This window comes from Trichosporon asahii (assembly GCF_000293215.1).
Source record: "Trichosporon asahii var. asahii CBS 2479 unplaced genomic scaffold scaffold00070, whole genome shotgun sequence".
Lineage (NCBI taxonomy): Eukaryota > Fungi > Basidiomycota > Tremellomycetes > Trichosporonales > Trichosporonaceae > Trichosporon > Trichosporon asahii.
The window spans coordinates 423,450-437,822 of record NW_014040855.1 but is presented as its reverse complement, the minus strand read 5'-3'; the positions used below and the strand labels follow the sequence as shown (position 1 = coordinate 437,822).

Sequence of the window (14,373 nt, the reverse complement as noted above, 5' to 3'; positions counted from 1 at the left end):
CTCTTGCCCCATACTCCCCGCCTAGCTGCAAGCTTGCCAAGATCTAAAGCTGACAACCAAGTGATGAAGAAATGGGGCCACGTCTCTGGCCAAGCACTGAAGGAGGGCGGCCTGACCTCGGCCCTGTCGGCGGAACATTTCCAGCCCTCTACTACTTCCTCAAACCTGGCCTCGGCCAACCTCTCAAAGCGGGCGCGGGCCAAGGCCGCCGCGCGCGCGGCCAGTACGAAGTGGAAACAAGCACCGAACGCGCGTGGCCGGATTATCGACCAAGACCGTGTGGGCCGCCAGGCCGTCTCGCGCGAGAGGTTCGGGGACGAGTCGAGGATTGCGGTCATCGAGGGATTGGGGCAGGGGCCGGACGTGGTCCCGGACGGCCTTGTTGAGACAGTTGGCGAGAGGGCCAGCGATGTGGGGATCGTCGAGCGCATCGTGCTCCATCTCGTCGACCCGCCGCCTGCTGATGAGAGGGAGTGTCTCCGCGTCTTCGTCGTGTTCTCTGGTATGGCCGGAGCGTACCGCTTTGTCACGGGGACGACGGAGCTTGACGGCCGACCAGTGGTGAGTCACAACACTCCGAGGAGCTGTTGGTTGTTTGAGCTGACGCCCAGCGGGTGCGATACTTTGACGAAGGCCGGTTCGAGCGCGGCGACCGTGACGGCGAGCTCTAAGTATGTAAAAATGCATTTTTTCATCTACATTTGCTGCTTGCATTTATGCTAAAAGTGACTTGTTGCTTTGGTGCTCTGGTGTGTCTGTTTGCTGTGGCATGAAGGGCGCTCCGTCGCTCCGTCTCCGCTGTGGCGCGCTAGCTCGGCCTGCGCGTGCTTCCTTGCGGCGCCGGCGGGCTCAATGGGCTGAGCGGACTCATCGGACTCATACTCGGCCCCGTGCCGGGGCTCGTTGCGCTCGTACTCGGGCTCATGCTCGGACTGCCGGCCTTGCTGCCCGGCATAGGGGCCGGCTGCTGCTCATCCCGGATCCACTCGTCCTCCTCGTCTCCAGCCTGGGGACGGCGGACGCAGTTGGCGCTGAGCTCTGCAAAGCTCGCCGCACAGAGACACGTCTTGGCGGGATCGATGTCCTCCATGCTCTCTGGAGCTGTCGCGGCGCATTCGTCTGATGTCAGCTGAGGGGATCGCAAACATGAAGCTGAGAAGCGAAGGACACTCACACGTCGGCAGGTTCAGCGTCGCGGTCGAACAGAGGCAGGAGGGGATGCAGATCGGCATGCGCATCTGACACATGCGTACCTCGCCTGGACCGCCTGAGAGCTTGGAGCCGTTGACTGCCTCGCCCTCGATGCTGTAGAAGACGCGGAGGAGCAGCTCGTGGCTGACGCGAATGGGTGTGATCGTACTGGATGTCAGCTACGCCATCTTGATGTTAGCTAACTTACCCCGAGTTGGTCGACGGGCGTATCTTTTCGTGCGTCGGCAACCTGACAATGGCACGAGTACGCCAGCCAGTCGACGGGCCAGTCTGGTCAGTACCACCCGCCTCCTTGCCGCGCCACAGTGCCGGAATCGTGTGCGCGAGTCGGCTCTCGCCGTGACGGTGGGGTCGGCCGACTTGGTAGACAACATTGTTCTTGGCGGCCTCGGGTTTGTGGGGAGGCTCGTTCGGCGTGCGCGGTGAGATCAGCTCATAGCTCTGCGACACGATCAGGCGGACAAAGAAGATGGTGCAGCGCGGCGACGGCGAGGGGATGTTCAGCTGGATCAGCATGACGCTCGCGATGGACAGAGCTTCGCTCGTCGCTAGGAAGCGCCACGGGCCCAGGCCCTCGACGTAACCCTCCTTCCGGAGGTCCAGCTGCTGCACTCCGTTCGAGCCAGAAGGGTTCGCGTGAACCTTGAGTTTTCGCAAGACGGAGATGTCGCCGACGAGCCAACCGTTCTTCTCGCTCCGCGTCGTGTCGGTCGACCTGATACTCGATGCCAAGGAAATGGTGTCGCTGTCCCGCCTCACATTCGGAGGAATGGCGGTGTAGGGCGGGGATGCCGCGCCGGTGGGCAAGGCGCTCGGCGAAGCGTTGGGCGACATGTTCATGTCGCTGCTCTGGCGTCTGTGGTACAGCCCACGCAATGGAGGGGTCGAGTTTGCGTCAGAGCCAAATGCAATCGCCTCCTCTGCGCTGTGCACGCTGGCCGTGTCGCTGATGCCCATGCCAGACATGAGCGGTGAGAGTGTTGGCGAGTCGCCGTTGCGCGAGGTAACGCTCCCGCGCCGACTACCGCCGCCCGAGATCTTGTCACTGCGCGCGATGACGACCTGGAAGTCGGCGAGGAACGGCACATCGCCCTGGATCGGCACATCGCGCGACTTGAACATGCCAAACTTGCTCGACGTCGGCAGGCCCTCGATGCGCGCCGTCAGGAGATATGACACACGACCGAACTGGTGGTGGTCATACGTCGCCAGCGTCGCAGGAAGCAAGATGGAGAACGAGAACGACTGCTCGCCCTTCTCGAGCCAGATTCCCTCCGCATCTCCGCTGAGCACCTCAACGCCTCGCTCAAAGATTCCATCCTCCTCCCACTGCCGCTGCGGGCCCATGTGCAACCGCGCCACGCCCTGCACTCCCACGCTGATCGCCTGCACACGCCGCCTCTCCTTCATGTTCACCACGAGAGCGCCCGTCAAAACAGTGTCCTCCGCGGGGGGCTCGCGAGAAGCACTTCCCGCTTCGAGGGGGTGCAAGTCGAATGGCCGCGGCGGACACACTAGTGCGATGCCCCTGAAAGTAAAGTCAGCTCTGTCCCAAAACCTAGCAAAAGGATATCATCGGATGACGCCGATCGACAAGCGTCACCGACTCGTATGCGTCAGGAGAGTAAGTAACCCTGGCATTCCCGATCGGGACGTCCGAATGTTGGAACGCATGGTACACGGTACAAACATTGGACAGCAGCCAATGTTTTCTCCCCATGCTTCTGCGCAACGCGTGTGCTTCTCGGAGGGGCTTGCGCCGGCGCCACTGCGCCACGTCGTCGCCTCTCTCAGACTGCAGACTCACCATCCGGGCATGTGGATCTGGACCGACCCAGACTTGGACTGGGGTTGCGTACTAGAGCTTCGCAGGTAAATCGGGGGAGGGACGCGGGGCCTGTCGTCGAGCACCATGGGGTTGGCGAGGGGCGCGCGGTCGAGAGTATGGTGTGCATACGGCGGTGGTGTTGCCGAGCGCATCGCAGCCGGCGCCGAGCTGGTCTGCATCCGTTCCCGTGTCCGTGCTTGGCGATCATAGCTCTCGCCTTGGCTGGCACTGTGAGCACTAGGCGAGCTGCTGATGGAGTCGCCCCTGGAGCCTTGTCTCGTCCTGTTGCGCAGCTGTTCAATGGCCGGCGACGACGTGCGCCGTTGGGACGGACTGGAACTTGTGCCCACAGACGGTAAGCTCGAGATGCTCTCGCGGTGTCGGGGATGGGAGTGGGATTGCGACGGGTGTGAAGCGGTATGCGCCGCTGGCGGCGGGGCTGGCATTGAGCCCGAGCTCGAGCTGGAACGCATTTCGCTGTTGTCGCGGCGGCGCCTCAGCGGCCATCGCAGCGAAGACATGCTTTATGAGTTCTTCTGCGTGCTTCCGTGACTCGAGTCGCAATGTCGTATGTCGTTATGTGATTGCTTGTGTGTTTATGTCGACAGCCCGGATAACGATAGCTGACTGGACGTCTGGATTCCGGAGCCGAGCTCGGTGACACCAGTGACACCGATGACACCCTGCGGCCCGGTCTTTTGGTTGCGAAGGGGGCTGCGATGAGATAATATCTTTGTCAGCAACGGATTGTAGCGAGTCCGGCGCTATGCTTCTGAGTCGCGGTGTCTGAGTGAGTGACGAATGTGTGTGTGTGTGCTGAAGAAGTTTGGGATCGCTGAATTGTAAATCGGCGCGGAGGAAGGTGCACCCGCCCGGCGCAGGCCAAGGAAAAGCGATCAATGTCTTTTCGTCGTGTGTCCGTGACTCGAAATCCAGGAAACAGGCAAACAACCCAGGAGCTCAGGACCCAAGAGATCGGTCAAACGCGACGGGGAAAAGGGTAACGTTGTGGGAAGCCGACTTCGGAGACTGGCTGGGCGGAGGACAGGAGGGCATAAACCTTTCCCAGCAAGTCGAGTCGATGGGTCTTTGAGGGTCGCAGAGATCAATGATTGAGTGCGGGGTATCCCTGGGTCGGTATGCGGGGAAAAGGACGATTGGAACGGGCCAGTTTCAGCTTTGATGTGACCGGGTATTCGAGAGGACGAAGTTGCGCAATTACAAGGTCGAGACAGAGAGTGGAAGGAAGGAGGTGGTGAGTCGATTCGGTAAGCCGGTGTGTCGATGCGTTATCTACGGTTCGATGCGAGCCTCCCCAACGGGTTTGACGGTTGGACTAGCAGTCTGGGCGAGGCGATTCGTGCGGTCGGGACGTCGGGACGGTAGAGTGGAGGAAGTGACAGCGCCTCGACCACTGCAGCGAGTCCTTGAAACAGAGGAGAGCGGTCGGACTCCCCCGCCCGAGCACTGGCGCCGTTGCCTTTGTGCGCAGCAGGCAGCACGGCAACAGGCGGCAGCCGCAGGCAGAGGGCAGCGGAGGGTCTGGAGGATCGGTAGGAACGCTCCGTGCACGAGTGGATCGCTTGGGCCCGGTTACTTCCCCCCTGCGTGCCTGCGCCCTGACCAGGACTGCGTCTAGACCCCCGTCTTCCTCAGGACGCACGGCTAACCAGGTTTCAGGCACATCCGTCGTATATGGAAGACCTGGATCATCTCTTGCCCGCGCACGCTATGGACGCCTGCATCCGTCGAGTCACGAGACCAGTGCATCTGGGCACCGGTCGAGACTGGTTACCAGCACACTGAACTCACCTCCATCTACATGTGGCATGAGCAGTATGATAACTATGCGATCACGGTCCGGCTGGAGAACTTATGAAGCATCGCGACTGATCAGTGTATAAGTACACGAATGCACTTGCACCACAGTATTGTTATGGGGTCATACATGACTACCAAAATCTACACAGATAGACGTTCCAAACCCTCACAATCTTCTCAAAACACAAAACCAGCTCCCCTCGGTCCCCGAGCACCCAATTAAGGGGTCAGACGAGACTTGGGTATAAGCGTGCGAATGCTCCGGCTGCGCTGGTGTACTTCATGTCACTCGAAAAATCGTAAAAATTCAAAACGTCCATCAGATGGCCCGGCAGCCAAAGTAAAAGACTCGCTTAGAAGAGACGCTGAGGCTTGCCCATGGTCGACTTGAGGTGGAGCGAGCCAATGTTCTGCCACTGCTTCTTGAGGAGCGAGATGAGGAAGTTGATCGACAGCATGGTGTTCTGCATGACCTCGTCCTCGTGCATGTCGACGTGGCCGACAGCGACGGCGAGACAGAGGACCTTCTTGAGCTGGAACTTGATGGTCGACTTGACGTCGATGACCTTGCGGGCGAGGTCCTCAGAGTGCGAGACGGGGGTGGGGAACTTGCCGGCCTTGGAGAGACCAGGACCGAGGAGACGAGGAATCTGCTTGATGAGAGCCTCGGAAGCAAGGAAAGCGTCGTACTTGGCGGCGAGCTTCTTGACGAGCTTCTTGTTCTTGTTGAGCTTCTTCAGGTCCTCAACGGTCATGAAGGCAAGCTCCTCGTCGAGCTGCTTAGCACGGTCAACGTCCATGGCGTCGGCGAGAATGCAGAGCTGCATGCGGGGACGGGGAACGTGGGGGAGCTTGATAGTACCCGAGAAACGCTTGTCACGCTGGGGGTCGTAGGCCTGGAGAGTTAGCGCCTGCTTCGCTGCCTGAACAAGAATTGCAGAAATTTACTCACCTTGAGGCCGATCTGGACCTCGATGGTCTCGACGAAGTTACGCTTCTTGCCGAGGCCCTGCTTCTGGCCCTCGAGGGAGGACTCGAGGAGGACCTGGCGGATAGAGCTACGCACGCTTGACGCCTGGAGCTTGCTCATTTTGGCTGTCGGTTTTGATGGATGCAAGAAAGGAGTTGGCTCGCCGTTGTCGATAACTTTGTGGGACACTGCGTCGCAGAGTGCATTTGGACGGAAGCAAATTTTCTCGTGGCCGGGGTTAGCGATTGCTGGCTGAGCGGCCGTGTGGCACTCGACGGAAGTAGGCGGGCGATGGATGGTTGTATGGCAATAGGCACCCTGGGCACCACGCGCACCTAAGTGGGATCACACCGCGACACGGAGCATCCGGGGTCTCCACATCAGCTGGGCATGTTGATTCCACTCCCTCGACGGCCTATGCCTCGGGCACCAGAGCCCCGCTCCAGGTCATGCAGAGACAGGAAATATCACGCACAGCATTCAACTCTTGGGAGCAACGTCGAGAGCTGTAAAAGCTGTAAAAGTGATTGCGCTCGGGAACTCTGCTGTGAGGAACTTTCAGACCTCCAGCAGAGCTTGTTCAGTCCACCACAACGACCAAGGGCATGATCAAGAAGCGCCTGAGCAGTTCGGGCTGTTCAAAACGGTGGCATAACTATGTGCTAAAGGTCTCCATGACGTACAGCACTCTCGTTGATTCAGTCCAGCGTTCGCTGAATGCTCTGACGCAGCTGACGATCGAACCGACGACGCGAGGTGACCTTCGCCACCATCAAAATAGTTGACGCGTTCAGTGCCTGAAATCCATGTGCCTGATTCCTGAATTCGTCAACCACATCAAGGTTGTCATCTCTCTGACTTCTTTGCGACCTCAACCACACATCCACAGCCACTCGCATGGGTGTGCGCGCAGGATGGAGGCGATAGCGGTTCACTCATCGCCTCCCACGACCAGCTCTCCACTCTATCGTTCGAAAGTCGACAAGCGACAGGGCAGGAACGACCGCACCACCAAGGATGGAGACAATAACAATACGAGACGGAAGAGCAAGCGTGCGCGTTCTTCCGTTTCGCCGACAATCAAAGGAAATGGACGCCCCAGAAGACGCCTTAATTCAGAGACTGAGAATGATTCGGACAGCCAGTCAACTGCACAACCTGCGGCTTCCGTGAGCGAGACCAAGTTCATGGCGTTGAATACCGTCCAGAAAAGACTCAACGGAGCCGCTTCCAGTCGCTATTCCGACGCCCGGGATCCGCAGAAGACGCCCAAACCCAAGCGATCAGTACAGTCAACCCGATCAACCCGATCAACCCAATCCATCTTGTGCTCGTCTTCCCCGGACCCAATCGACGGCCTTGAGGAGGGATCGTCACCTCCACCACTGGCGATTCTGGATCCAAATACCCCACACTCCGATGAGGCGACCCCGAAGCCGAAAAGCAAGCGGCGCGAACGTATCCCGACAACCCGACCTCCGTTCGATGCTAGCCCGACCAAAGTCCGTGGCAAGTCGAAAGGCGAGATCGGCCGTTCGCATTCAGATCAACCTCAAGCCACGACCCAACTCCCTGTCGAGCCGTCCCGTCCGGCTGCAGAGCTGTTTGGCGAATCACCCCGTGCTCGCCGCAAGTCCACTGTTAGCACCAGTATCGTTGTGACGAAGCAGAAATTCGATGGGGAGCCGCGGCAGCGTAGTCAGGTGCAGAAGTCTGCGTGCAGCTCGATCAGCAACACTCCGATGGAACGACCGCCCAAAGCTGATGCTCAGTCTTCTGGAAAGAAGGTGAAGCCAACAAGGCCGCAGAAGGAGCAAGGAAAAGATAGAAGGCGAAACTCCACGAAGGCTGCTCCCGCTGATCTATTCTCTGACGATGAGTCTGAGAGGGTCGCTGCGGGTAGCAAGAAGTTCACGGTCAAGGACAAGCAATCGCGGCGAGACAAGGAAGGAGCCAGGTATCTGGAACAGCAAGCCGAGGACAATCCAGACAGCCCGCGCAGTGCCGAGACTTCCAAGATCAAGGCCAAGTTGCAATCTGAGAGACGGCTGGCCGCGGCGAGGTTCGAGGAAGAGGACAGGGAGACGGAAGTGAGCTTGAAAGGTGTTGAGCTCAACAACCTCCAAGGAGAGTCCTTTTTTGCGTCTACGGCTACAGTCGACATTGCTGAGACGGAGGAGAGGATTGCCAGGGCTCAGGCAGCCATAGAGTGAGTCAGGAGGAAGATGCTAGCTAACGCCAGCGCAAAACCTGTCTCGCTCTCCCAAGAGACAGATGCCGATGAGCTGGAAGAGGAGCGGTATTGTGGTGGGTCACGATTGTTTGATTACAAGCTTACCAGGAGCGCGCTTCTGCAACTATGACGATCTGTGCGACATCTGCTTCGGCCCCATGCCCAAACATCCCTCGAACGACCTGTTGAAGCTGCGCAGAAAGCTGAAGCGCGGAGCCCACAGAACACAGGGCATCACTTTCTGCACGATGCATCGCGCCGAGACGAAGACTTTGCCACTCGGATGGCGAGCCGGTTACCCGAAAGAACTTGATTTCGAGAGCATTGACGGCCGCCTTGAAGAAGGCTTCATACGCGATCGCATTGCGCGTGTCGCCAATAGTCCGACAACCTCCAAGTTCTTCCGACGCGCTCAGAGGAATGTTGACCTCATTGGTCTGACGCGATGGCAGTCGCTCACTGCGCAATCCAGCGATGAGGTGCTGTCCACGGCTACACCTGGTTACTACGGGGACTTGGGCCGCGCGATCATCATTCACCACTTCCAGCATCTTGTCAAATGGAAGCTATTGACGCTCCGCGCCGACAAGATCCAACCCCTGAGCTCCACCGACTTTATCATCCACGTCCTCGTCCCGGAGGCTGCCATTCTGCTCATCATGCAGGATCAAGGGTGGGAAGGTGGAGCGGCGGCAGATAGGGAGGCCGCGCGCGCCAAGGCGATGGACACGCACCGACAGAGCGGCGAGTACGGTCGTGCCGCATTCCGAGAGGAGAGCGCTCAGGGTCGGGAGGTACTCAGCCACCTGGAGGCGACTCTGGAGGAGAAGCGCAGGAGACTCGAGCGGAGGGCGCGAGAGGAGGCGGAGGTACACCGTCTGCAAGTGATTGAAGTCCTGTCAAGCGACCCTGTGGACCCGAGCAGCGATTATGGAGACGACCCGACGTGGCTGAACAACGCGTTCGAGGCTTACGAGGCACTCAACTCGAAAGAGGCCACTCCGCGACCACGACTTCCCAGCACGAAGCTGCCACGTACTGCATTGCACAGCTCTCAATACAGATAGACCGTCAGTTTCGTATAATGTTGTGCCATCATTGTAGCTATAGGACCTGTATCATATGGAATGCAGCGCTCTCTGCACGTTTATCTTACGCGTACAAGGAAGGGTTCAGGGGTGACTAACGCGCAATGCAGGGCCGCGGCAGAGCCTTGCGATTAGCGACATTAGGATTTGTCCTAATGCCCGGCAGACATCGGATTAAGCCAGCAGCCTGCAAAGTTTTTCAATTTTTCACGTGGGAGACCCCTTAACGTCCCTTAGCAGTCAACAGAGTCTCACACCTCACCTCACCGCACTGTACCACCCGGTTGCTCCCGTCCGGTGGCCGCTTGTTGTTGAATCTTGCCATCCACCCTCCTCCAAGCATATCGCACCCCAGCAACCGCTTGCTAAACCCAACTCCTTCGGCTTGCTCGACATTGCCTGGTCCTGACCGGAAGGGAAGACGGCCAGCTGCGTGATACTGGTCTTCCCGACGCTCGATCGAGATCGACGGCTGAACGACGTCAAAAGCTTCAACCCCCAACGACGAGTGCATCAACATCATCCGATTCGCGCCATCAGATCCATCCTCGCCTTCCCCATCCTTTCTCGACTTCTCTACCGTCCGCTACGGTCTCTGTCGGTATCCGCAACATCTCGCCAACGCATCAAGATAGATTGCCACAATTCAGCTTATCACACGTTCCAGCTACCCCAACGTAATCAACCCTATATCACAACAATCCTACGAGCCGTAACGTCGTTCATCTAGGCCTCAGAGAAGAGGCCTCGGGCAGACAATGTCTGGGCCATGGCAGCCGCCGGCCCCGAGCCTGGCAGCGCTGCCGGTCGATAGGAGCAAAACAGATCCAAAACCTGCATACTACAAGCTCCAGTTCGGTGATGACGTTACGGGATTCTCCTACTATGTGCGGACACTGAGCGTGGTCATCGGACGCAACTGCGTGAGTAGACTACTGGAAGGACGCTGCTGGAGCGAGGAACACGAGGGCGCACTCGCTGCGCAGGATGACCATCAAGAGGCTTCAAGCGAAGGTGATCATGGGGTTCATCGAGGTGGAGGCTGCTGTGAAGTGCCTCTACCGAGGGCGCTTGCAGAGAAGAGTATTGCGATCCAGATGACGAGATTGGAGGACATTGCTTCGGCGCATGTTGAATGGACCGTGCTGACTTGTGCAGGAACGCCCACCGGCCCCCGCGCCTCCCGTCCCCGCCCTCCCGCCACCAGCTCCTTTGGATATCGGAGGAGGAATACTGAAGACCCCGCCCTTAGGACATCACTCCCCGGAGATCAGCACGATCAACGCGAATCTGTCGTTAGCGGACTTGGGGTTACCGGAAGGATTCAACATCGATGCTCTGGCCGACCTGCCGGCGAGTGCGGTGGCGGCGGTCACCGGTCTACCTTTAGACGGACTTGGAGTGGGAACATTAGAGCCGCCAGCGCCAGCTGATGCTGTCGCCCCGGATGGTGGGGATGTGGTGATGACGGATACGGCTGCGCCCGTAGCGTCAGCCGCCCCATCAGTCACCGCTTCCATGGCTGTTCAGCCATCCGCATCGGTGGAGCCGGACATCACGATGGGAGAAGCGGAAGTGAAGGCGGAGCCCGTCGAGGCACCCGAAGCGCCGGCGACTTCGACGCCAGCACCAGATGCTGTCGCAGCCGACGGTTCCTCAAGACCGGCTTCTGCTGGACCTGCTGGCTCAGCCTCAGCTTCGGGAACGCCTGCAGTTCAGACCCCGACAGTGGAGAACTTGGTTATCAACACGCCTCTGGACGGAATGCCTGCCGGATCAGTCGGAAGCGGCACGCCCGCGGGTTCCGCTCCTCCCGCCGAGGTCAAGGTGGAGGCTGACGCTGTCGCGATGCCAGATGCGAGCCTCGACATCAAGCCTGATCTGGCCGAGCTCGAGAAGATCAACCTGGAACTTAACGGCGGTGTGGTGGACCCCCTTCCCCCGCCTCCGCCGCCGATGAAGTTTGCATCCACGCTCGAGCATGTCGACGTTGACCTCGGACCACTCAAGTCGGTCTCGCGAAACCACGCCAAGATCGAATACCGCACCGATATGGGCCAGTTCTGCCTCGAGATCTTTGGCAGGAACGGCGCCTGGGTGGACGACCGCTACTATGTTAAGGGCACAGTGGTTCCCCTTCAGCAAGGGTCTCAAATCCAGATCGCGACGCGTATCTTTTCTTTCGTCCTTCCTCCTTCTCCCGAGGGATCGCCGCCGATGGGAACGGCTCTCGATGTCCCAGTGGACTCGGTCGCTTACGAGAGTCTGCCATACCCCTACAACCTCCCTCCAGACCAGGTTGGCTATGCCGAGTTCTTCGGCGAAGCTGGACCTGGGCCAGCATCGGCCGCCAACATGGCGGCTCGCGTCCCGGCTTTCAACGCTTTCGCTGCAACTGATCACTATGGCCTCGGCGATGGACGGTTTGCGGACCCAGAGTGGGTCGACTCCTGGGAGTCCGGGAACAGTGACGACTCGGACGACGAGAGCAGCGCAGATGACGACGAGAAGCCGAAACGCCCCGTCATCAAGTTGCGCACAAAGAAGGTCGATGAGGAATCCGATCTCTCGTCGCTCTCTAGCGATGAGGAGGAGGAGAAGGAGCCTGAACCGAAACCGGCCAAGCCCAAGAAGAAGGATAGCGTGGAGGTCAAGGTCGAGGCGACTACACCCAAGAAGAAGGTTGCAGGGAAGGCACCAGCCAAGGTCAAGGTTGCCGGAAAGGGCTACAAGTCACCCGCCCTCGCCATGCAGAAGCCGAAAGAGGAGATGGATGTCGACGAGGAAGTCGCTCCAGAACCCAAGGCGACCCCGACCAAGAAGAAGGTCAAGGAGGAGAAGAAGAAGGAATCGAAGAAGAAGAAGGCCACAGCAACAGCTTCTGCTCCTGCCTCGACTCCTGCTTCCACATCAACACCCGCTTCAGCGACGCCGGCCACCACCCATGTGCCTACACCTCCGGTGGCTGCCACGCCTGTGACGGTCTCCTCGGCATCAATATCTCCTGCAGCATCGACCACCACGCAACCTGCGCCGACTCCGGCTCCTCAGCCCGTCAACTTGGCTCAGGCGCAGACGCTTGCCCAAGCTCAGGCGCAAGCCCAGGCTCAGGCTCCCGTCCGCCCCCCCGCTCCGCCTCAGCCAGCGCCTCCAGTCAACCTTGCAGCAGCTGTTGCCGCGCAGCAACAGCCTGCCCAACCAGTGCGACCACCGCCGCCCCCTGCAGCTCCAACGCTTGCGGCTGCCATGGCCCAGCCGCCTCAGCCGCAGCCTGGACAGGTCCGCCCCCCAGCTCCCGGTCAGCCTGGTGCGCCGCCACCTCGTCCCCAGGGCCTCGCTCTTCCTCCTGGAGCAGTCCCGAATTCTGCTCGTCCGCCTCCTCCGGGTATGCACCCAGGCATGGTGCGGCCGCCGATCCGCCCTCCCAACGGCGTGCCTGCTCCCGGAACACCGGGCGCTCCTGGTACTCCTGGCGCCCTTCCGCCTGGCGTTCGCCCTGGCATGCCGCAGCCGCACCCGCCAGCGGCGGTTCGGCCGCCTGTTCGACCTCAACAGGCCGCTCCGAGGCAAACGCTTGCTCAACAGCGTGCCGCCCAGCAAGCGGCAGATGGACCGCCAAAGCCATACTACATCTCGGAGCTCAAGGAGAACCCTACGCGCCCCGGCCACATTCTGTGCTCTGTGCCTATTCCTCCGTCAGGTGCTGGTCCGCGTAATCCGCCGTCGCAGATTCTTGGTCTCGACGGCAAGCTCTTCATCGGACCTCCGCCGCTCAAGCCGACAGCTACGTTTGCCACCATCATTCACCGCGCGCTCGTCAATCTGCCTCGAGGTCGAGGAACGCTCGGAGAGGTGTGCAACTGGGTAGCCGGCGAATGGGAATGGTTCCGTCTCAATCCTGAGGCAGGATGGCAGAACTCGATCCGTCACAACCTGTCTCTCAACAAGGCGTTCCTCAAGGTTCCCCGTATTCCCGAGGATGACCCCGAAAGCAAGGGAAGTGTGTGGATTTTGGATCCCGAGGAGGGACCATTGTTCGAGGAGAAGCAGCGCCGTGATGCGCTCAAATCCGAAGGCAAGGCTAAGAACGCCGAGGAAAAGCGCATGAAGGAGCGCCTGCGAGCCGAGGAGAGGGCTAGAAAGCAGCGCGAGCGTGAGATGGCGTTGGCCGAGGCGGCGAAGCATCAGCATCTCGCTGGCCGCATGCAGGCTCGGCCGATGGCCCGTCCCATACCAGCCGGCACTGCCCAGCCTCAGGTGGTCAGTGCGAACCGCGGTGTGCTGCAGCCAAAGGCCAAGATTATCGTCTCGATTCAGCCTGTCACTCCGGCGCTGCGTGCCAAGTCCGTTATCGACAAGACCGACTCGGCTGGCAACCCGCTTCCGTTCGTCTGCGACGGCACGAACCTCATCCTCGACCAGACGACGTTCGGCCACCTGACCTCCGACATTGTGGACAAGCTGCAGTTACTCGGTGCTGCAGGTGCCGTCGACGTGCTGTCCGCATGGGTGGTTAACAAGAACAAGCAGCAGGCGCAAAAGGCTGCCGCGGCCAAGGCCGCGGGTCAGAAGCCTGGCATGCCGGTCCGCCCTGGAGCTCCCGGCGCACGCCCTCCGCCTCCCAGGCCTGGCGCGCCTGGTACAGCCACTGTTCGCCCACCTGCCAAACCCGGAGCGAAACCCTTGCCTGGCCCGGCCCCGCCCGGAGCGAACCTTACGAAGGTCATTGGCATGATCGCCGAGGTGGCGAACGCGAGAGGCGACGTGAACACTGTCGGTCCCAACGCCGGCGCACTACTCCGTTACATCCGCGTCGTTGGTGTGGATATCGACCTGAGGGTCGCTGAGCGTATCTGGCAGACGGGCGTCGTTCCTCCGCTTCCGTTGAAGAAGCCAATGAACGGAAAGCCTGGTCAGCCTGGAGCTCGTCCGCCCGGCGCACGGCCTCCTGCCCCTGGCGCTGTCCGCCCTGGCCAGCCCGGTGTTCGTCCGCCAGGACAAGCTGTTCCTGGGCAACCTGGTGTTCGTCCGCCTGGCCAGCCTGGTGTCGTGCGGCCTCCTGCGCCGGGTGCACCAGGTGTCCGCCCCCCTGCTCCTGTCAATGGCGTGAGGCCGCCTCCGCCAGGCGCTGCACCGGCACCGGCACCCGCCCCCGCTGCCGCGCCTGTCGCTGGTGCCACGCCTGCACCGACACCGGCGGCGGCTCCCGCCACGCCAGCCT

General features: G+C 60.2%; 3 protein-coding genes across 3 annotated transcripts; 1 reads left to right on the top strand and 2 right to left on the bottom strand.

Moving 5' to 3' along the window:
• Positions 1-808: 808 nt before the first annotated feature.
• A1Q1_03955 (uncharacterized protein) lies at positions 809-3,547 on the bottom strand (the record flags this gene model as incomplete). Its single annotated transcript, XM_014322380.1, has 5 exons — positions 809-1,129; positions 1,254-1,335; positions 1,400-2,740; positions 3,020-3,322; positions 3,375-3,547. The coding sequence occupies 5 exons, from the start codon at positions 3,545-3,547 to the stop codon at positions 809-811; spliced, it is 2,220 nt and encodes a 739-aa protein (XP_014177855.1).
• A 1,667-nt stretch (positions 3,548-5,214) lies between these two features.
• On the bottom strand, positions 5,215-5,951 carry A1Q1_03954 (60s ribosomal protein l1-a (l10a); the record flags this gene model as incomplete). Its single annotated transcript, XM_014322379.1, has 2 exons — positions 5,215-5,757; positions 5,814-5,951. 2 exons carry the CDS (start codon positions 5,949-5,951, stop codon positions 5,215-5,217), a joined length of 681 nt encoding a protein of 226 aa, XP_014177854.1.
• Positions 5,952-6,745: 794 nt separating this feature from the next.
• On the top strand, positions 6,746-8,044 carry A1Q1_03953 (uncharacterized protein; the record flags this gene model as incomplete). The annotated part of the gene is made up of 1 exon (XM_014322378.1): positions 6,746-8,044. One exon carries the CDS (start codon positions 6,746-6,748, stop codon positions 8,042-8,044), a length of 1,299 nt encoding a protein of 432 aa, XP_014177853.1.
• Positions 8,045-14,373: the final 6,329 nt, after the last annotated feature.